Source organism: Halichoeres trimaculatus, unplaced genomic scaffold, assembly GCF_033239565.1.
Source record: "Halichoeres trimaculatus isolate MK-OKI-2021-1 unplaced genomic scaffold, fHalTri1.1 fHalTri1_scaffold_5, whole genome shotgun sequence".
Lineage (NCBI taxonomy): Eukaryota > Metazoa > Chordata > Actinopteri > Labriformes > Labridae > Halichoeres > Halichoeres trimaculatus.
The window spans coordinates 6,519,595-6,543,395 of record NW_027437183.1 but is presented as its reverse complement, the minus strand read 5'-3'; the positions used below and the strand labels follow the sequence as shown (position 1 = coordinate 6,543,395).

Sequence of the window (23,801 nt, the reverse complement as noted above, 5' to 3'; positions counted from 1 at the left end):
GCTGGATGTGGAGCGGCTCCAGAGGAGTTTGGCAGCCTGTTTCTGGCCGGGGTACATACCCGCGCCGCTGTTTGTGCCCTACATCTCTGCTCCCATGCATCATTCCGAGCAGATGACGAGCAAGGAGCCGTACAAGTGGCGGGTCAACCTGGACGTGGCTCACTTCTCCCCTTCAGAGATTTCACTCAGTGTCAGTGATGGATTCCTGGAGGTTGGAGGTACAGAACATTAAAGTTCACTTTATTAATGCTACTATAACACACATGATAGATTCTACTCTTATTAAAGTATGAATAATCAGGTCTATCAAACATAATTATCTCAAAAAGTAACAGTTATCTAAATAGACTTCTACCACAGTTCACAGCATAAATCCCTTCAAACTAAACAAGGACGGAGAGGAAGCTGTATATAACAAAATTAGAACGCTGCTTAAGTAATGTGCCCTGGGAAATCACAGCTCTGTGGCAGAAATTAATTTCTGCGTTGAGTGGTTTTCTCTCTGTTGCCTGATTCCTCTGTGTGTCCTCACATTCCTCCCCATAAACGGTAATCCATCCCCAGGGAAGCACGAGGAGAGGCCAGACGAGCATGGATTTATCGCCAGATGTTTCACACGGAAGTACAGGTATGCAAAGTAAACACTGATCTAAATACAGACGAGGGAGCGTTCGCACTGTAAGCCTTTCTAAACACCACTCGACAGGAAGGAATGCAGAAGTAAAGGTCTTTTTTTAAACAGTTTCCAATCTGTAATACGCTCACTGAGCTGAAAAATTAGATATCATGTACATCAGTGTCAGCACACCGGCTCTTTGCATGTTGAGACGTTGTGAACACATTTCTGTCCTTTTTTCAGGCTCCCAGCTGAGATCAATGTGATAAATATTACATCCACACTTTCTGTTGATGGGATCCTGACAGTGGAAGCTCCAGTTCCTGATCCCTCTGTTCCTGCAGTCATCATCATTCCCATAAAGGTGAGCAATGTTTTGATTTCTTGCAGAGTGCTGCATTAGAAAGACTTGGCTTCTTCAATGTGTTGAATCTGACTGAGGTGGTGAAGCCCCTCCCCACAGTGACAGTGATTTCACTACTTGGATGTTGGTTTTTGACCTTGTCTGAAAATTTTAACGTACATATAATTTAGAACATGATTCATTTCAGTGACATAATCAAAACGCTATAAGATGAAAGCTTGTAGCTGTATTAAAAAGGATCTTGATATCCCCCCAGGCCTGATTTTGTACCACCTAGTAGCCAATCAGCATGGAGAAGCACAGTTACTGGCAACAAAGGGAAAAAACCTGCCCTGACTCTGTCTGTGGGTCACAAATTTAATCATAATGATCAAGTCTAAGGATGGCAGAAATCTGAAAGGGACTGAGTAGTTTCTAAGTGATCTTGAAAAAGTGTAATTTCTAGATTTATGCCTGTATTGTAATCCACAATTCAAAATGAGATTATCAGCGCCAATATAGGTAATTCCTAAATGGTACTTCTTAGCTTCCAGATTGAGACGGACAGAACCAGATTGATTTATGGCACAACAAAGTCTCTATGACAACACCACGCTAGCTGACGAAGTTTAGAAGTGAGAAGGGAGATCTCTGTTGAAAATGGTTTATTTTGTACTAAAGTCAGACAATGGGGCTGGACTGACAAAAAGGACTGAAGCGCAGAAAAGCTGAACTGGAGAGTGATAGAGCACAAGCTAAAGGTTAAAAGGGCTAAACTGTTTGTGATAACGTTCATTCTAACCCACAGTCAGCAGTTATTCTGCAGTGGTCTGTTCAAACTTGAGAGTCTATCAATAAAATGAAGAGTGAGGTTACAGGTTACATTAGCTCTGATTGGTAGATGACTGGCAGGACATAGCTAACCAGGAGTCACTAACATTACACATACATGTTAGCTAGCTGCTAACCTACGCTACAAACCTACAGAGTCCACATGTTGTCACGTTTAAAACTGTAGAATTTCGTTACTGTTGATAAAGATCTTACCTTGACATAACCTATCACTTTTCAAATCAAACACATGCCATAGTCAGTAAACCTTTCATATTCGGAATACAAGCAATAACCCAGTTGCGCAAGGGCCATGTAAACACCAGTAAACCTTTTTAAAAAACGGACTATGCTCATTTTCTGGTTATAACCCCCCCCCCCAGGGTTATTCCATTTCTAACCCAAATATTTGGTCATGTATACGCCTTTCGGCATATCTCCATCAAAAGAACATTATTCTGTTTGCAAGGAATTTTGGTCTTTTGAGTGCAGGAAGTCTGCCATGCTGCTGCTGCTGTTGCAGTTGTTGCTATGGATACAGCGAAATAAGGCGGAGATGACACACACTGCGTCATGCAGTTCTCCTTGCAACGAGATGTTGTCCGTGCGTTGCTGTTTTGATCAGTGTACTATGTAAAAAGAAATTACTTGGATTGCTCACGTATGCAAACAGTTTATATGGAATGTTTCAGAAACCAAAATATTGACCTAAACCTAAATATTGACTCCTTGTAAATGTAGCCAATAAGTCTATGTGTCAGATTAGTAAGTCTAATTATACTTTTTTTCCACCTCACTGTTTTCAAAATACACATGCTTTACCAAAATCCAACCCATGTTTAGTGTAAACAAGTAGTTAAATGTGCTATTGAGACCAAAACCTGACACCATTTTTTTTTAATTTTAGCATTTCTAGATGAGTTTCTATACGAGGCTGTTCTAGGGGTCTTTTAGAGGAAGCCTCCACTGGACATTTAAGGAATTGCAGCTTTCAGCACTAAAACACTGTCTTCATTTAATCCATGGTGTCTCTGAAGGACAAAAATTGAACAGTATGTTCAAACTCTGTATTTAAGAAGTAAATGCAGCTAACACAGTATAATCCATTATTTTGTTTAATTTAATTTTTTGCAATTCTGCATTTGGAATTTTTTAAGCTAAATTTGATTATGCGTTGGTTGATTGTCATCGTGGGTTCTGGGAAAGGGTTGTTTTCTTACCTATTTCGAGAGATTATGACTTGTCTTGCAGCCAGCAGAGTCGCCCCCTAGTGGCCAATTAAACACTGCAGGCTTACAGCACTTCCTTAATGACTCTACCTTTAAATCAAGATGTTATAACCACAAATACAGACCCGAAAAGTAGGATGTAGTGTTAAAGGAACCAGTTGTAGGTTTATGTGGAGAACTATTTCTTGGCCCATGCTAACCATTGCAACAAAACCTTCAAGATTTAAGCAATGCCAAATGATATTTTAAGAGGGAAAGGCTTTTTGTTTACAGTCTTTATGCTAAACTATAATCACTAGCTCCCATCTGCAGCTTTATACCACCCTTGCCAGACAAACATGAGCACTATATTGATCATTTTATCCACCATAACAAATAAACACATTTCCCAAATGTCATTCCATTCGACTGATTTTCAAAACAATCTGTGAACAATATCACCTGATTGCCTCCATTTCAATATCCCTCTTGAGTTCCCTGTAATGAAAGGACTGGCATACAAATTCAGTAATGAGGTGGGGCATGACAGGCAAGCTAACTAACCTTTAATTATAACCATTCATTTCGTCTCACTGCTGACATTTCCACACATTAATGCACAAACTCAGGTGGCTGGAGACAAAGAGGAGGAAGAAGAAGCTGATACAGACCCAGATAGCTGCAGTGCACCAGACGGTCCAGACACTACGTGTGCAGAGGCTGACGGGGATGAGTCTCCACTAAAGCTCCATGGTGATCAGGCCCACCCTGGCAGCGCTGCAGCTGGACTTCAACAGCTTAAAGAGAGCAGGGAAGAAGGGGAGGAGACCCGTGAAAAGCCAGCTGGCAGCCCTTTGGAGCCTTCACACGATGAGGGCGCAGAGGGTTTTCAAGAAGCCAGGGAGAGCCAGGAAACCCAAGATCAAGACACAGCCACACTGCCAGAACGTAAGGAAACAGGCGTGGATGAAGAAATCCAGGAGGTGGAGAGCTCAGAGGGTCTGAGTCAGGAGCTGGAGGCCTCTGGGATAACACAAGAACATGTGAAGTAGAAACAAGAGGATCATCTCAAGTTAAGATACACAATGATAAATGTGAGACAGCCTGCTTGGCTCTTAAACGCATCACAGTGAATAGATGTAACAGTCACGTCGCATCTGCAGCTCAAATAAAGCAAAAAGCATCAGAAAATGTTCAACGTTTGTTCATTATTTCCTCATACCTTTGCCTCCCGCCAGTATCCGGATGAAGTGTCGTAGGGATGTGTTTGCATTTGCACTGTTAATGAATTAGCTGCTACATTTATGAGCATCACATTCATAATTACCTCTGAATCTACGTGAGTGCAAAATTAAAAAGCAATGAATTATCCTGCGGTTTGAGCTAAGAGGTTTTGATATGAATCAGATACTATAGGTTTGCACAGCTGTGCATTACTCACTTCTACATGAACAACCTGCCCTAGGACAGGCTGGCTTCGTTCCAATTATGCCGTTTCCAGGCAGCATGAGTCCACACATATTGTCTAATGCTAATAAACACAACGGTTCAGATGTGAGCTGGCACATCACACTGAGTGACGCCTTTGCACGGCCAAAAAACTGTGGAAGCCTCTTCAGAGCGTAACTCCACTTTGTAAAGTTTTAAACTCAAACTAATCATCCTCGTTGAATCAAAAACACAGAGGAGATTACATTATTTTGCATCACATGACACGGAGTGGAACAGACCCAATTTTTGCACTTCCATACAAAAGCCCTGGCAGCGCCGCTTCTGAGTGTTCAGGCCCAGATCTCGCCCGGCACTAAACCCTCTGTTAATCTGCCGCCCAGTTTCTTCTGTTACTCAACAATAACACCACGGGATGCTGGAACCAGGCCTGCGAGTGGCAAGGTTCTCAATAAAAAGACACAGATGTTAGGACACACTGGGAGATAGGCTGGACAGTTTTATTGCATCAGCCAATACAAAGACATCACCAGAAAAAAAGGAAGGAAAAAAAAAAACATCTTTGGCATCAAAATCAGTCCATCAGCTCTGGCGCTCATGCAGCCGTCCCTCTGAATGCTCAAATAGAAAAGAAATTCAAACCATATTTTAAAACCTTTACCACTTCAGATTAATAGTCATAATTAATTGGCGCATATTTAAGTATATTTACAATACACTTTGCTAGAACACACACAGTTCACCCTCTATAAAGACATCAAGATGATTTAATTCAGTTTCTTGTCAGTTAAAGTGACATTCATTAACCCAACAGATAAAAAACTACAACACTGATGGACGTCGAAGCACTCAAGTTGATAAAGGCACATTGTTAATCCCAAATAAATCACATACAATACACTTGATGCAAATACTGTTTAGCTTGAACAAATTAGCATTTGAGTAAAGGAGTCATAAATAACATCTCATAAACTCATGATGACTTAAACTATATGTTTTACTGCTCTAAAAGTATTTAAAACCCTTGTTGTAGAGGGGTAACAATAAGTTGATTTAAATTAATTTAGTTATCAACAATTAAATAAATACAAAATCTGAAGCATCATCCTTAAGAAACACCTTCTTGCTCATGTTTTCTTAAATTGTAGGCATTTAAGTGATTTTTTTTTTACATATCTGGTGGTGTTTTTTTTGTTGCGCACTGATGAAAATGTAGCAGACTGTAACAAAAAGCTCATGAGGTTGACTTAAATCTGCTTCAGTTCCCCAAATTTGACTCAAATTAAGATACAAACTTTCCTCATTGCTCAGCCTAGCATGTAACTGAAACATTTTCAAGCCTAAAGGTTTTGGATGTGAGGCTCTGGAGAAATTACACAACTGGTGGAGTGAAAAGAAAACAAGTATTATCTCTATCTGTAGTTAAACAATGTAAAGTTAGACCATGTCTCAACCTGTCAAGATTCTAATATGTGTATTCTCACGTCATTTTAGTATAATACAAAAGACCCTCATAAACCCCAACTGTACAGCAGAGTGTATGTATTTGTATAATGTTTGCAGACCTCAGTCCCCTTCCTGTCATCATCATGGAGAAAAACTATCCTGACTGAGGTGAAAATCTTTCACTCAATAAAAGAAGTTGACTTTGTTAAAAATGTCAACAAACACTCAGAGGACTCGGAATAAAGACCAGACCAAGCTAGCGATGTCCTGTTCCGATACACTGATCGGTATCAGCGTCTGATACGGCTAATTTTTGGAGGATCAGATAGCATCAGATTTTGTTATGTGATAGGTACCGATCTGGTTTTCATGTGTTTTCAGCACCATCACGCTTTACAGCTGTTGTAAATCAAACTATGTTGCAAACATGTCCGCTGTGTGGGACTACTTCTCTTTTGAAAGCAATAATAGTAAAACAGCATCTTACAACATTTATAAAGTGAGTGTTCCTCAAGGAGGTACCAACAGGGCTCACTTTAAAACAACGAATATGATTCATCATTTACAAAGAAGTCATCCAATGGAGTACAGGATTTATCTAGGACAGTCTGCCTCCAAATATCAGGACAGCTTAGACTCTTGAGAGCTTTAAGTCCTTACTGAAAACACACCTCTTTGCACTGGCTTTTGATACTAGTTGAGCAAGACATCCATATTTTTACTTTTTCTATTTATTATGGGGTCCTCTTCTGTTATTTATTGTCTAATTGTTGTTTTTATTGTTTTTTATTCTCTTTTAACACATATTTTATTTTTTAAAACACTTTCTTTTATTTGATTGTGTTCCAAGACTGTGCAGCACTTTGGTCAACCTTGGTTGTTTTTAAATGTGCTATATAAATAAACTTGATTGATTGATTGATTGAGAGAAAGGTATCAGATCAGTATCAGCAAAACATATCCGGATAATATCTGGATTGGAGGTCAAAAAATCTTTATCGGGACATCCCTAGACTAAAGCTCTGGTGGAGCCCCTCTGGTCTGACCTTTATTTTCCTCTGCACTGCAATGCATGATGATACACAAAGCTAAGTTAGTAACCGTCAACTGTACAATACTTATCAACTAGTTCCTAATTCTTTTTACTGTATTATAAGACACACTTCCCCTCATCAATCTGGATGTTGGCAGAGGGTTCATGGGTCTGAGCTAGCCATCTTTCAATGTTTCTGGACCTGAATGTGAATAATTAATCATACTAAACTTCCTGATTAAATTTTTAAAGTATGAACAAAGGATATGTTTTTTTAAAACTGTCTAATGCCACTTTTCAGGTCGCCAAACAGCACAGCTTCATTTCTCTCTTCCTCTGTTGCTATAGTGTTGATCTTCAGCACAGAGAAGTCTCTTTTCTCTCTGCAAAGTGTCACCATGAATCTTTAAGGGCTATGCAGTGTACAAACATTTAATGAATGACATGTGAACGTTGCTGTGGGTTTGTTACTACTCCAAAATCTGCGTCACTTCCCACACAAGGTTGATAAATGAGGACCAGTGAGTCAAACGGTGTTGCAAACTTTTGGCAAAGGTAAAGAGATACCAGCAGTCCTAAAAGTTGCCAGAAGTCGCTCAAAAGTTGCTTTGACATCCTTTTTAGTGCACTATTTTAATTTTTATTTTGTTTTAACTTAAGTGTATATATATTATCTTCTCTCTGTACAAAGCGTCTTATTTTTTTTATTATCATTTTTTCCTACCACTTAAGCTCTATCTTTTCTATTTTTGTAACATTTAGAGTGTATTTATAATAATTATACAGCAAGATTGTGGTTAATTGGAGTCAAATTCATTGTTTACTTGAGATACTTAAAAAGTGATTCTGATTCTGAAATGAAGTCATCACCCAATTTACATTGTTTGCCATGTGCATCTGCCTATATTTCACACTATGGAAGAGAGGCATAATGTCATGGGCGAAATAAAAAGCGAGTAAAAAACTGTAACCAGGGCGGGATCAGCCAGCTGCGGCTTCATTAATGCACACTAAGTCTGGACGTGAAAGGGTGAACATCTCTTGCTCTGACTGCAGCTCGGAGGGACTGGGCCGCCTGGGAGGCCCCATAGTGTCCAAATGTCTTCAATGACACCTGAAAAGTTTTCTGATTCATTGCTAGTTGCTATTTATATTCAAAGGGTTGCAGAAAAATCTCAAAAAATATCAACAGAGCTGCTAAGTTGGCGACACTGGAGTTAATTACATAAGTATAATATTCTCTATCACAACTTGTCAGCACGACAAAGTGGTGAATCTCCTTTATAGAGCGCTAAAGACTAAGTCATGTGGGATTTTGGACATGGTGTAGATTTCTAGATAGATTAGATTTCTTCTAAACATCTTGGTAGATTTCTTTTTTAAATATAAGTTTATATGTCTTCAATAAAAGAGAGGTAACTGCTGTTTTTCCTGTCTGTATGCTGCTCTAAGGTGAATCTTTGATGTCTACATTGACAGGAAGCGTCTTCACTTTTCTGTGTTACTTTGACCTGACTGCGTTGTTTTCTTCCATATCTGACTCAGTGGACTTCCAGGCGTCTACATAAAGCTGAGGGCTACACATTTCTTATCAAGCTTGTCATCAGTTGTGCAACATGTTCTGCTCTGTATGAATGGATTTGGGGGTTTAAGCTGTAGGGGCCTCTTGGGGCTTGGGGGCCTCCGCCTCCAGTGTGTCGCCCCCAAGCTGGCAGCCTTCGTTGCTGAAGAGGGAATATGGAGGCGTCTGCCGGGCTTCGATGATGAGGACGCCTTCTGGGGACAAGGAGGCGAAAACGGTGAGCGGGTCCACATCTACCGGGATCCTGACAGAAGAAAAGTGAGAGGAAGAAGATGGTTTGAGTTTTTTTATGCTTGAAAGAAAGTTTAGATGTCAAGAGTGGCAGAAGTTTACTCGCCGCTGAGGATGTTCGGCATGTTTAAAAGCACGAGTGGGAGGAAACAAAATAAGGAGGGTGAGCGGTGAGGAGGAACAGCCTAGAGAAAGAGTTCAGCTCCTGCTTGGAGGTCATGCAAAACACTGTGACATTTTCCTCAGAAAATCCGAGCGTTTAACAATGTTTGCAGAGCAGCTCATACTGACACTTTGTCAATACCCATAAACAGCCTGCAGTCAGATAATTTTAGCGCTGGATATCCACAGGAGGGGAAGGAGAACTTGGCTACAGATTTGGACTGTTATTAAAAATGCTAACCCTCTCCTCCTCGGTTGGAGCTCCTTCTAAACTCCTGAAAAAAAACCCTCACATCAGGGAGATGGACTCAAAACCATCAGGGGTTTTCATTAATAAGCCCTCAGTTCTGCGACAGAAGGAGGGGAGGTGGGAGTCAGGTGTGAGTTTGCAGAAATGAAACCTGATTCCAATCAAAGAGAGTGTCATCTGCATAAGTTAACACCTGTACATTTTCATCGGTGCATACTTCCCCTAACCTGCTGCTCTCATCTGTCAGACAGGCGACCTAATTTAGTTTCTCATCTGTGGGTTTTTTTTTCCACCTCTGCCTTATTTTCTGTCACTTTTCGCTGGAACATTATTACATTTTTGAGGGTAAGATGAGAAATGTGGCATCCAGACTTTGCTGTAAATGTGAAGTTCAAAAATAAAATCAGCTGCTGATAAATCATGCAAGGCTTCACTTCTTTAAAACTGTGTATAAACTTTAGGATCATTAGTTTTTAATCATCTTAAACCATCCATCTAATTTTAATTTAGCTATAAGGGTAATTTCGAGTTCAATCTCAAAATGAGACACCTCCCTTTGGAATGAAAGTCCTTCAAAAGCAGCTGTCGAGGCAAACACAGAGATCAAGGCTGTTCTTTGTCAGACAGCGTGGCCAAATATGGGTATTGTAGGTTTTCTGTGTGAGCAGCCAAGTGTCTCTGGGATTTAATATAAACATCAGGCTGCCCTGTTCAGACAGCACACTGGAGTTTACCATCCATTTAATTAGAGAGGAACCTCGACTGCTCGGCTCCTCACTCCACTGAGAAATACAAGACTGAGGCGACTCAACACGTGGCCTCGCAGGATCAGAGAGACAGAGAGGTTATGTCAGGTCTATTTGTGAAGTGAAGTATCTTGTCAGAGAGTCTCATGAGCTGTATGAGTCCACTTTAACGACATGAAGCCCAGAGTACAGAAAGTGGATAAATGAGATCACAGGCTATAAAAAGATAGATGACATAACAGGTCATCAAAAGTGGAGCCAAAACATTTGTAGCTTCCCTTAATAAATGTCTGGATAATGTGTCGTCATGTTACCAGATGGAACATAGATTCACCCGTAAAACATCCAGGAATAAGACTCCGTTTCCCATGAGCGCTGGTACCCACTAGCATTATGACATGACTCTTTTCAAAGCATGGGTTTATTGTGAAGCAAGTGAATGAAGGGCCAATCATTTCCGCGCGACTTTCCTTTGTTCAAGAAAACTTTTCCAAGAATGCAAAGCAACAAGGTAATGTATTTAATTGTATACTCACATAGCGTTATTGTTTGAAACATGACAGTAAATACACTTTGTTGATTCGATTTGTACTGTAAATAAGTCCCGGGCTTTATTTAGCACGAATCACACCCCATCGCACCTGTCCCTAACTTTTAATGCTGTCCACTGTTACTACAAAAAGTTGTAAATAAAATTATTGACTTTCGGTCTATGCAGTAAATCAATCCTGTCCAGAGTCTTTAAAATACATACAAAATAAGTCAAACACGGTATCACAGTATGAATCTTCCTTAGGAGTTTAGTTTTGCTATAAAAAAGAAAGAAACAATGACACCATGTTTGAAAGCTCTGTAGCCAAAAGTGTCTCCTGTAGCTTTTGTTACTGTACCTACAGAGTTAAGGCAGACAAGATAATGTTGAATTAGAATTTCAGCTTTCTCTGGTTTGACCATAGACTATACAGACTCAGAAGCGTCACCTGTCTGTTCCTGACACTTGTATTGAAGCCAACCTGCGGATGCAGCCATATTCGATACGACCCCAGTTGCGAGTTTTCTTTCGAACAGCTACAGGGCACTCCTCAGTCACGTGTCCTGAGTTGTGTCTCTGATTGGTCAATCAAAGGATCCTAATAACTTCTAAACCTTCGAGTTAGAAAAAAAAATCACTCACCGTACAGTGTGTGCCGATAGTGAAACCAGCATTTTAGAACCAAGTCGTTTTTTGAGACAGGCTGTAAATATGTTTTTAAAGCTGTAAAAGTCTGTTTTATGGCTGGGTGTGTACGTGATTTCTGTTTTTTCTGCAGCCAGCCTCAAGCGGATTCTCAGTAAACAGCAACATTTAGCACTTCCGCATAGGCCTCACTTTTACTAACCAGATGTTGCCCATAGGTTTGACACAACTAAAGAGACATCAGAGGTAAAAATCTAGAGTTAAAATCAGCATTTAATTCAATTTCCTCACTGACATTACAGTTTGACATTGTTATAGGATAAGTTAAGGTAATCCCTTCTTTGGTTACAGTTATACATCCAGCTAACTACTATGTTAGGCTAATGTTATGTCAAAACAGGTGGTTGGACAAAACTTACACATTTTTCTGAAGCAGATTTAAAAATCCATCTTAATTTTACAACTCTGATCTCCAAATCATTTTTTTTCCATCATGGGTGCCTCCTAGCAGATAGCGTTTGATGATGTTCCTTCCCAGGTCAGTTCTAAAGATGGCGCTGTAAGCGCTGTGAGACATCACATGAAACCCATGAATAATGCTCATTCCACTTATCAAATTTGTGGTTCATCCTAAAACATGACCTCATATTAAGAATCAGAAAAGATTAATGTTTTTTTAGTTGCTGATCAATCAGAAAGCAGATGTTATGGTTGCTTATGGTCAGATTTCTAACATTCAAGATTAACAGCATTTGGGCTTCTGGTGTCAAAGTATATGGTTGTTGGGTGATAATGTTACATAGTGTCTCTGAGAACAAATGTCAGCTTCATGGTGACTCCCTGTTATAAAAGCTTTACCCGTTTTGTCTTCAAGAGGTAAAGAAAACAACGTTTAAACACTTGCTTTTGATTGGATGTCAGATTGATAATTTCTGATGCATTCAAGGGAGTCAGGAAATCTAAACGCTGGTTGGACTGAGTGACACAGTGTCCAGAGTATTGGGTCTAGAATGTACTTGCATGTAGATATCTTTTATACCTATATCTTTAACTCTGAGATAAATAAATTATCCTCCATTTGCCTCCTGGTTTGCCTCCTGCCTGCTTTACTCTTCATACTACCTGTTTTCCACGCATACATCAAGTCAGCTTATATAAAATTTGTCATTTTGGATTTCAAACTTCAACAACAACTTTTCTCCCATTAAAATACAAAGTAAAGCAACCTCTCTTAATGTTTAAAAAGTTATGATACACTAACCTTTAGTTCTGTGTTGTCAATGCCCTGTCATGAAACTGAGGGATATGAGTTTGCAGTATTTGAGTCAGAGTGTTTATTTTAAGTCCTCAGCTCTTGCCACATGTTCTCAGGTCTATAAATGTTTCGATTACTTCCCCGTTCTTTTTAAGAGTTGCTGTGGAGGAAAGTTGCCCTGTTCTGACAAAGTCAAATCGCTCAGCCAGTCCATTAAGTGTGACTCCATCAGAAACCTTATCTGGCCAGCTCTGGAGTTTATTTACTGTACCTCTGGCACAAACAGACTTTTTATCTCATGCATTGATTTTGTACAGCTGCCAAAAGCGGCCCAACACTCTCAGCACCCTGCAGAGATGCTGATCGAGGCGGAGAAAAAGCAGGCGCTCTCTAAGACAGGACAAGTGTGTGTTCGCAGAGTGTGTAAGAAATACAAGCCATCCGCTCTGCAGTCCAACACATGGGCCTCACATGCAAACTGAGTCAGTTCAGCTGTATCGTGTGCGTGTGTAGTAGGGATTGAAACACTTCTCACACCGCTGGGTTTAACATGTAAACATGTGAGCTCTCATGTTGCTGCTGGGCTACATGACCCGAGTATTTGAAGCTACCTTTGGCCTCAGCACGGATTTAACAATGACTGATTTGGTTAATAACTGACACATGTTGCTTATGTTTAGCAAGTGTTTAACAGAAAAACAAGTTAAGACTGTGTTACCTCATGTCACCATTGACAACCAGTTAGCTGCTCTATTTTCTTGGTGTTATTCCTCTTTAAAGGTCAGAAACTGATTTTAATCTGAATCAAACGCCCCTGATGTAGGTGATAACTTCATTTATAAGCACAAGTTATTGTTTTATTGTACGAAGAATTTAAATATATTGTAACAAACGGATTGGGTAGTTATTGTTAAATAATGAGTTTGTGTTACTGTTGAGATAAGTTACTGTGTGCTTGAGAATTACAAGACTCAAGTGAATGCATCACCGTTGTGAGCAGTCAGTGTGTGTGGCGTGTGTGGGAATGGGGTTTGCTGATTGGATGACAGCAACTTGTATCATGTTGGGTAGTGGGATTGAGAAGTGTGTTGTGTGCGTTTATCTGACACAGAGTTGTTGTACACCTTTCCCTTGTAGATACACAGGGTGAGGGTTGTTGTTTTGGCGTGATTATGATGGTCAGTGGCCTGTGCTGAGTGCCCAATAAACCTAAACTCATTCGCTGCCATCAGTATCTTTAGATGTCATTCATCAAAATCATGTTCGTAAACTACTGTGGGTGAGAGCAGTGTGCCCTTTGGATGAGAGCTCAGCATGGATATGAGGAGAAGATGTGAGATGACAGAGACAAAGCGAGATGCTGCAAGTCAGAAAAGTTCAGGCAGCTCACACTCCAACTGAGGATGTGTCGCGATAGTTCGGAGAGAAAGAGCGGCGGGATCATGAGAAAAGACGACGGAGATGCGCCAGCCATGAATGCGATCAAAAAAAGGACATTTTGTCTGTTTTTATGATCAAAAACAGGAAGAGAGACATAAAAGAAGAGAGTCCACTCCCCTTAGGTAGTTTTGGTGTTTACATAGTCGTAAAAAACAATATTATTTGGATCTTGAAAAATCGTTCAAGATGTGCTGAAAATAGCTGGAAGCCAATGAGTTAAGCACCAAACCTGGATTCAGTCAGAGTCTCCTTTGCGGACGCTACAATATTATGCACACAAGTTATTAACTCATTGGCTGCCAGATGTTTTAGGCCTGTGTACACGACAAAGTTTCAGCTAAAACTGCTAAAACCCTGTGAAAAGGTACTGAAAAAAATCTGTATTTACACGGAAACGAGGGACTGAAAACGCTGTAGTAAGCATGCCAGGCCTGTAGTTGGCGCAATAACTGTCTTGTCCACAAGCAGCTTTTGTTAGATCTCCACTGAAGTAGAGTTGAGCCGCATGTTCAACTGTATTGGTGAATGCTAAGTGCAAAAGTAAAGCAACAGATGAACATTTTGTTGAAAGACAGTCAGCAGACACAACAGATTGAGCAGCACAAGCACAACACGGTAGTCAACGATGATCCTAACAACGGTGCTGTTGTACTGTTGTATGTGCTTTTGCAAAGCAGAGCGTGATGTCAGCATTTCCACTGAAAACGCAGGCTTACACAACAACAGTGTCGGCAGCATTTGAGAAAAATTCCACTCTGGTAGCCGTTTTCAAAATGTTGCATTTTAGGTCGACTAAAACACAGTTTCCATGTAAATGTGAGGCCGAAAGGCAACAATACTTTTGCGTTTCACACTAACACCATTGTCCGCGACTATGTTAACACCTAAACAACCAACAGAAAGAGTAGACTGTATTCTTCTTTTAGGTAAGGAAGTTTATTTCGTTTTCCATTGTTTATTATGCTGCAAGAGAACATTGGCTGGTTTCACTAAAAATACTGCTTTTTGACCAAAAACACAGTAAAAAAAAGCTGAGATTAGTTTTTAGAGCTTGTCATACAAATAAAGCACTACTGTCACCTACAGGGGTCAGTTAGCCTGTACACTAGTTTACAAGTCCGATACTGATAGACAAGCTCTATCAATCAATGGTGTGTGTGTGTGTGTGTGTGTGGGGGGGGGGGGGGGGGGGGGGGGGGGTATTTTTGGAGAGAGTGATATCATTTTTGGTAGACGAGACATTAATTTTGCACGTGTTGTAATATTTTTGGGTCTATTCCAGTCCTGGTCTCCCCCACATATAGTCTGTGCACTGGACTGTACAAATTTGAGTTTTGGTTTTTGGGCTTCAAGGCCTCTGCGGGTTACATTCAACTATGGCAAAGAAGTTAAAAATATTGGGGAGACAAATGGACTGATTTCAGAGCCTCAAAGCACTTATCTGCCCAGACTTTTAGTTTGTGTGCCATAGATAGATTTGTATTTTTCCTGATTGTATATCTGCCAAAGGTGGCTACTTTGATGAGCCAAAAGTTTAGATTATATTCCATTCAATTCCATAATTTAAATTTTAAATCTGTTTATTTGCTCTTAACTTTCGTTTAAGGGTACAACAAGACATTAAACTGCATCATTTTCAATAAAAAACTTGAAAAATAAAACTTTTAAAACTTTCTTGAACTTTCAGCTTGCAGTGTAAAGTTGAAGCACAATGAAGTGCCTGAAGTTTTAATCCTCAGTGTTGTGCCTGAATCCACTTCTTGCGTTAATGCACCGGTGGAAAGAAGCAGGAGTGCCTCAATTAAAAGTACGTCCACACATGCCTCACTGAACTAATGTGACATCTCAGTGCTATCTCTGCCTTTCATATAAGCCCAGGATTTGGGTATCGAGGTCAGTTATTTATATATGACCCCCTCCTCACTCCCTCCTCCTCCTCCTCCTACTCCTCCTCTCGCTGAAGATTCAGTGTGTCACTGGTTTTAGGTTTTGCTCGGCTGGCCTGATCCAGGAGCTTCCAATTAAAAGCCTTGTGATATGAGCGGTGTGCAGCTAGCACAACTGCTTACTAATTAGCCAACAGGAAATTAGCAGAACTGCAGTGACGCCCCAGAAAGACAGCGATTCGCACCAGTGATTAGCGCTGCTGTTTGAAGTCCTCACGCTGGTCAATTAAGGGAGAAGAGAGCCGACGTGTTCTGGAAACTTCTGCTCAATTAGTTTGTTATAAGTCTACAGTATGTAAGAGATGAGTACAACACTTCTCCACGCTTCAGTTTTCCCCTGTTAGGGAGTGTTGTTTCTGTAAGTGGAGACAGTTTGGAGTCGGGAGGTCTTGTTTTGAGAATTTATCGGATCTGACTTGAGACTAGCTCCTCCAGAAGAAGTTAGTAAACAAACAGAATCAACACATGCAGGATGCCTGGCAAAGAAAACAGAAAATACTGAGAAATGTCTCAGCACACTGAAGTGACACTCACTGTATCTTCTTTGTGAAGTTCTTCGTCACAATGCCTCCTTCTTCCTGCTTCTCTTCGTGTTTTCCTGTTAGAAAATCAGCAGAAAGACAAATGAGGCGTGTTGCTTTAAATAACTTTAGATGTGATTCATGTTCAGCATTTTGCAACAATTAGACAAGCTCTGGGATAATGAATGAGTTTCCTGACCATTTCACTTTTAAGAGTGTGTATTCATTGAGAGAGATTTGAGGTGTGTGTGGACCAGAATGGTGTGGATGACAACATTTGGCACACACAGTTTTCCATTGCTCCATCGCTGCTGTGTTTTTGTTTTGGGATCTCTGGGTGTGTCTCAGTGAAAAATGATGAAACACCCTTTTTCTCTCCTGATAAAAAATGCATCATATTTTGAAACTGGGAAGAACTTAAAGCTTGGACCCCCTCCCCCCCTTCATCTCCTGTTTATGGCTGCCCTCTCTCAGTCTCCAGTTAGCTGGCAGCTGCTCCGGAGCTGCTAAATATCACTGCCTCCAGCCAGCAACGCGGCCTGCCTCACCCTTCAACCCCCAGTCTGCACGCCAGGCTCGACTATGTGCAACCTTACACCCCCCAGTGACGTCTGCTCGCCACAAGAGCTGAACCCCAGCAGAGATGGAGGGTGGAATAAAAACTCCAGAGAGTTTAGAGTTTGTGTAATGTCTTCTCATGCGACTTTTAGATTTAACCCTGACTTAAATCTGCTCCTCTGGTTGTTGTGTCATCAGGAGTATAAGTTCACTCCCACCAGACGTGATCTCTTCCTGTTTCTACATTGCCTATGACACAGATTCTAAATACCAGCTGCTGTGAGTGATACTGAATGTTCTGGGAGGAGATGTTATTGTGATACATGATGTACCGAAAGCTTTTTCTGCGTGTATGAGGATGAAAGGTGCAGTGAGAGTTCACACATATGCTGATGATGCATTCCTATCTTTCTAACTGTGAAGACATGGGCTACTTTTCCTGGGCTTAATGTGAAAATAAGTCATAATATTTAGTTTTTTAATTATCTGTAAAAATACACAAGCTAACATTTGTTAAAAAAAACGTAGGGATCTCCTGATCAGCATTTTTTGCCCCCAATCAGGACCCCAATTATTCAATATTGAGTATCGGCCTATACCAAGTCCAAGTCGGATTTTTGAGTTTGGAGCAGGGGTGCACTGATCACAATTTTCTGGCCACCAATCATCAATCTTTAAAAAGCCTAATCTGCCGATACTGATTTGGGCCGATACCAATTTCTACTTTTTATTTTTTATAACTAACAGCATATACCTTCAATGCTCCAATCTTATTTCATTGAAAATCATTGAACAATACCTTTGAAATAACAAAATCTTTACGTTTTCACTTAAACAACCAATAAAGTGTCCTGAGTTTTAGGTCTCAGAGCAAAAAGCAACAATGGCTGGCTGTCAGACCTTTCCGGAGGTACGTAAGATCAGTTTCATATGTAAGGATGGGCTGATCACTGATCTCTAATCTTCGATCACCAATCACCGATCCTCCAAAATTAAGGAAATCTATTTTGGAGATAAACTTTGCTAAAGAAGTGAGAAAGTGAAGCAGCACAGTTTTTTTTGTTTTATGTGTTAACAATACAGAGCAGTAAAAAATAATGTTTAAAGCTTATTAGGTCTATTTGGCGTAGTCCAGTTTGTGTTGAAGTTAAAACCGTCTGGATCCCAAACCCGCCGGCGGGATCAAAATACCACTTATTTTCAAATGACTGGCATTTACAAGCCATTTGTCCAATCTAAAAACTGAAAACACTGGGATAATCGTCAGATTCTCAAGTTTCCGAGGGTACTTGAATGTATCACATACAAAACTGGAAACATGTCTTAACATGACGCAGAAGATGGGAGAATTTTACCAACATCGCTTTGGATTTCATGTCTTCATAGAGCAATTTCAGAAAATGACCGGTTTGCTTGATAAATTTAGTTGATAATAAAAATCTCCGCTTCTTACAGCTTTCAGTAAACCCTGAATGGTGGACAACTTTTAGCATGTAATACAGCACGCAAAAATCAGAGGCTGCCCTGAACGCAACTCTCTGAAGACGATGAGAGACTTTGAATATACATATTAGACACCAACGGGACTATCTCATGTTTTTCTACTTTCACGGAAATATTTATTTTGATTTGACTGACCTGAACCATCCATGGCAAGGGATCAATCTGTGCCACGAGGCTCAGCAGAAACATCAGACAAACTTCTGTCAAACTGATCACACCATCATCACATCCTCACTTGACATTGGTGCATGACACTAAGGTTTGTTTTCGCCCTTTGAGTCGTTTGTCCCTGTAGAGTCACTATAGGATGCTGTAAAGCAGATGTTATAACTGTAATGTTTCTGGTTGTGCACATGTTTTCTCTAATAAAGCCAAAAGTGTGGCTGCTATACCATACATTATTTTATCATTCTCTCATCGACTCTATGAGGTTAGGCGCACTTATATTGCTTGGTTTTACCTGCGCGTTGACGTTCAGCAGCAATTTTGGCTTTGTGGCGGCTAACGGGAATGATTGGTTGAGAGGACTGGCTAGAATTCCTGATCACCGATACTTTAAAAAATGCCAAAACCGGCCAGATCCAATACTACAATACTTCAAATGTTCAAACGGTCTTCAGTAACTCCCAGTTTACTCCTCCTTTCTCATTGCACCTTCATCGTGTGGATTCACCCAGCACCCGTCTCAATATCCTCTTAGCTCTGACAGACAGAATGCTAACTTTCCTGGTGGAGTAACTTGCAGCGAAAGAAACAAAAAGTTCCCTTCAGAGGTGGTGGAGACCAAAAACAGAGCTACAATGTGAATAAGACATCCATTTAACTGTATATTTCTAAAGTAAAAGTGTCTTTGGACCACAAATGAAGCCAGTATTCACCAAGTGTTACACACAAGCATGTGACCACAGGATCCTTTGTGTTTATGGGGGTTTGTAAACCCTCTGTGGAATATCTGACCCTCATACGTTGGCAAACCAAAGGCCGTCATGTCTAGATTCATAACATTCCCCGGAGATCAACACAGCTCCATCTGAATCTCTTTTGGATTAACATTACCACGACCTCTAGCTACTCAAAACCGAACCTGATGATGGGAAAATCTAGCGCCTGCTCTTTTGAGACACATTTTTTCTTCTCAATGCACATTCAAAGAGAAAGTGTGTTGCATCACACCACCTTGCAATGGGCAACATTTTCTGTCTCCAATCTTAAATGTTGTGATTAATCTCGTTACTAGTTACCCCATGTTTCTCCACCATCACATCAACTAAACTTGACTTTTTGTTGAAGTTCAACTGGAATAATCACAGGAAAAGTTTCAGATAAAGAATTTTCTTTCTTAGTGCCTCACACTCAGGAGTGTTGAGCATATGTGAAAGCAGCTTGGTAAACTGCTGTGAAAAACTTGCTTTACATTTTGTTTGAATTCTGAAGAAAAAAACAAGTTTTAAAGTGACATCTTTACTGCACAGGCGTCCATGTGTTACAAGGTTTGAATCACAGGCAGCAGTTAATTCAAGCTGTTCTCATTATCATGGCTCTTCAACCATTTGTGCAAAGGAAAAATGCAAATAGCTCCCGAAAGAAGACAAGATGAGCCTTCCGGGCATGATACCTGACTATTTTAAGGACAAAATAACAAAAAAAAGTCCAGGTGGCCTGTATGACACTTAGGTGATAAAGGGCTAAGATCGTCCCTGTTGTAAAAAGAAAGAACTAGATCAAGGGTGGCAAACCAGTCAGAAACCAAGAGCCACAAAATTTATCATGGTACTACAAAGAGCCACATCACACAAGTGGTCTTACAAATGCACCTCCTCTCACACATAATTGAGATGGCATAAAATGAAAATCAATACATTCTAATTTTCAAAGCCAGATGTATTATGTTTGGAAATGCAATTAAATTTGTACTTGGAGCCATGTCAAAGACAAATTTCTATTTTTACTGCAGAAAAGACAAAGTTCAACCTTCTATCTATGTATCCATCCATCCATCTATCTATCTATCTATCTATCTATCTATCTATCTATCTATCTATCTATCTATCTATCTAGAAAGATAGTTATGAGTACATGAGTGTTTGAGAGGAGCACATGTAGAGAAGAGAAACTGAAACTTAAGTATCAATCTCATCACCCAAGTATTGATCGATACTGAAAGACAAAAGTAGGGATGTAATAATGCATTATGAGACCGTTAAAAATCAATACGGATGTGATGATTCAAATTGGCTGTGATAAAAAATAAATTACGGCAGTAATTACTGTTTGTTCTAATAATAAAATCCTAAACTAGAAAAAGACGCAAACTTGAGATTGTTTGTTTAAAGAGATTTTGTATATTTGTATTATTCATTTAGTTATATTGATGTGAGGTTTGTTTAAAAATTCCTTTTTTAATTTAATTTTTGTTATTCAAGATAAAATATAATTTTATTAGCACTTTTAAGAAAAGTATATACTTTGTTATGCACAGTTTACCCTACCTCAGAGAATTAGAAAGGGAATTCTCTTTAATTTGTTAAAAATATAAGAATATATATTGTGTATTTTTTAAACATTTAAATATATGTGTGTGAGAGACTTTTAAATTTTGCAGTCACACATGGTTTGTGTTTTGCAGTTGCAGGTGTTTTGTCTACAAGCTCATTCTGTTAAAAAAATAAAATAAAATAAAATAAAAGATAAACAGAGAATTGCATTGTTAACCCTGCATTGGAAATGTTATTGAATTGTGAGTTGTGTATAGTGACATCCCAAGACAAAAGGATTGGACTAACGCAGCTTTAACAGTTTTGTGTGCAGAAATGGAGTAATCAAGAAAGTAATAATTTGATCTTCCATTTGTCAAGTTTTCCCATCAGAGATTTCCTCTGATATAACTGTTCTCTTCTTCTTCTTTAAAACTGAGGAGTTACTGAATAATTTATAGATGATCAAATGAAATCCAACCAAAAAGTATAACTCTGTCAGAACTCTCATTAAAGACAACCCATTAATCAATATGATGCATAAGTTAAATATAGTGATATGACTGTTCTGGGCACTCCCTGCCCTTCCATGTGCGGACATGGAATGCAAAGGCAGGCAGAGCAGCAGCAAAGACTACTTTATACTAATTCCCTGTTGTTTAATGTGCCACTGAGCTCCTGAGCAAAAAGTGAATAATTCATTAGTTTAGTTTGACTTCTGTAAATTATTTGTCAACATGTCTTGAACTCCCAAAACACATGTCGCACTTAAACAACCAGGTGGCGACTGGCCAGACGAACATGGTGCTGATTGGATAACCCAACTGGCCTACCAATTGCAGGAAGGGGGCTGCTGTCCTCTGTGCCCTCTTTATCCCGGGGTATTCCTGGAACTCTTTCTATTCTGGAGCATCAACATGAGGAAGAATTCCTACACATTCCTCCCAAAAATGAAACGTCTGAAATGAGATACTCGCTGAGACACAAACCTGCACGAGGCCCGCTGGGAAACAGTGCTCCTATTTCTAGAACATTCTCCCTGGTGTTTAATGGCAGCGAGCAGCATGTCTTATTGTAAACAGAGACTGTTGTCACGGGCCATGCCTTCCTTTAAATCTAAATCGAGCTCCCAGTGATTCTCCAGGAATCTGAAACAGGTGTCTAAGCTTGAGGATCCGCCTGCCAACGTTCAAGTCCCAGTCCCCAAAATCTGTCCGCCTCTTCCATATCCAGACTCATTAATAGGGAGAGCGTGTTTTACCTCTGAGACTTTCATTAAAGAGCTTCAAACCTGCTGCCAAGGGGAAGAAGCTGATGTGTGTTGGCCAGGTTAGACAGAGGATCCTCGGAGAAAACCGTGAAGGTGTTTATTACGCTTTGTTTCATTCACATATGAGTAAACAGCTCCTCCCTAAACACTTCACTTATGTTTATTTTGTGTAATAACTTTAAGATTCAGCCTAAAAAATGTAAAATGAAGTGAAAACTTTTTTTTTTTTAAATTCAGGTCAGGAGATCAGTTTTCCTCAGTTAAACCTCACCATAACTAGAACACAAGCTTCCCAAATTTAACTTTTGTTTTCCTGTTGTGAGAATGTCTGCTGTGTAAAACAATAAAACTGAATTTAATGTTGCTAGTTTTGGTCTAAAATGTCAGAGTTCAAGATACTGTGCTGTAGAAACAGATGCTAATGTTTAAATTTCTCTGAAACTGAAGTTTGTAAATTCTAAGAGCGTGATCTCCATGAGCTCTATGCTAGCTACAGCCCTGGGGTGAGTTTTTTTTATTATTATTATTTCCCACAAATGACTGTATTATCATATTTATGTTGTTTTTTTTATTATGAAACTCAATATTAATAATTCTAAAAAAAAAAAAAAAAAAAACATTAAAGTGCATTTTGGGAACGATTTTTGTGCCAAATCTTCTCTTTCAGTGAGGAAATCTGTCCCCAAATGTGTCACTGTGGGAAATCTCCACTCACAGCCACCTCATGTACCAAGAGTGAAAGGCAGTCTCATGATCATGGCACCTCTGAGGCCTTTAATCCTCGTGGACTTGATGTTTTCAGACATTAACCTTCCTCTGCTCCAGCATCCACACTCACCTGACACTTCTACAAATCCGTCCCTCGTTTTGACGTGTAGTTCCTCTGGTTTGAAGCTGTGCACGTTCACACAAACTTTCCAGGGCTCCCCCCCGGTGGTGACGGGTGAGGGTGACGAGGGCTCGGCGTACCTGCTCGTGTACATAGCGGGGCCTCCCCCCGTGGACTGCCGCGCGGGGAAACCTGTGCGTAAACTGCTGCTGAAGGGCGACGGTGCGAGGCGCGAGCTGAGCCGGCCCGGCCGAGCCCAGCCCGGCCAGTCCAGCGCCAGATCATCGGGGAAATGTGGCATCCCGAATTCATCCTCCATGAACCGAGAGGCGAGCTGATCCCTGAACGGCGCCTGGTCTCTGAACGGTGACTGGTCTCGAAAGGGTGACTGGTCTCTGAACGGCGACTCTCCAAACGGATCCCTGGGAAACCTCTGCCGGTTCCCCATAGTGTAGAAGTCTCCCTCTGCCATGTCCAACGAGGAGTTCAAAACCAGTTAAAACTCTACTTCTAGTGCCAGAAAAAGTTTGTTCTAAAACTTTAAGGTCAAAAAAAGTCCCTCTTGTTTTTACGCGTGGATAAACTTTCTTTCTCTTTGACGCATCACCGTTACGCAACCAGCCAGCAGTGTATCCAACAGACTCCTGAAGGTGTTCAGCTTTTCCTTGAAGTGAATCCCTCCTGGCTTTGGGTTTTATACTGACGGTGATTCCCAGACTATGATCCAGCGCAGAACAAGTGTCCGGAAAGTGCTGGGAGGATCTGGAGAGCATGCGCACTGCAAAAAGACTGCCACCTCAGAAGTTTTACACAACCTGTAACTCTTTCAAGAGGAGGAAACTGGATGAAAAACTTTCTTTTTGAGTCAAAACAAACATTTTAAGATATTTTCTTCCAGAAAAGTTTCATGTAAGACTCAAACTTTGTTTGA

The 23,801-nt window shown here is 40.2% G+C and overlaps 1 protein-coding gene across 1 annotated transcript; it reads right to left on the bottom strand.

Moving 5' to 3' along the window:
• Window positions 1-4,978: 4,978 nt before the first annotated feature.
• Window positions 4,979-23,721, bottom strand: hspb8 (heat shock protein b8). Its single transcript, XM_074669636.1, has 3 exons — window positions 22,880-23,721; window positions 16,250-16,313; window positions 4,979-8,752 (listed from the first exon to the last, which is right to left on the bottom strand). Exons 1-3 carry the CDS (start codon window positions 23,340-23,342, stop codon window positions 8,575-8,577), a joined length of 705 nt encoding a protein of 234 aa, XP_074525737.1. The 5' UTR covers window positions 23,343-23,721; the 3' UTR covers window positions 4,979-8,574.
• Between the last annotated feature and the right edge of the window lie 80 nt (window positions 23,722-23,801).

Coding starts and splice junctions, on each gene's coding strand:
- hspb8 (XM_074669636.1), bottom strand. CDS start 23,342: ATGGCAGAGGGAGACTTCTACACTATGGGGAACCGGCAGAGGTTTCCC. Junction 16,314..22,879: donor CGGATTTGTAGAAGTGTCAG/GTGAGTGTGGAT, acceptor ATTTTCTAACAG/GAAAACACGAAGAGAAGCAG. Junction 8,753..16,249: donor AACTTCACAAAGAAGATACA/GTGAGTGTCACT, acceptor TTCTTCTGTCAG/GATCCCGGTAGATGTGGACC.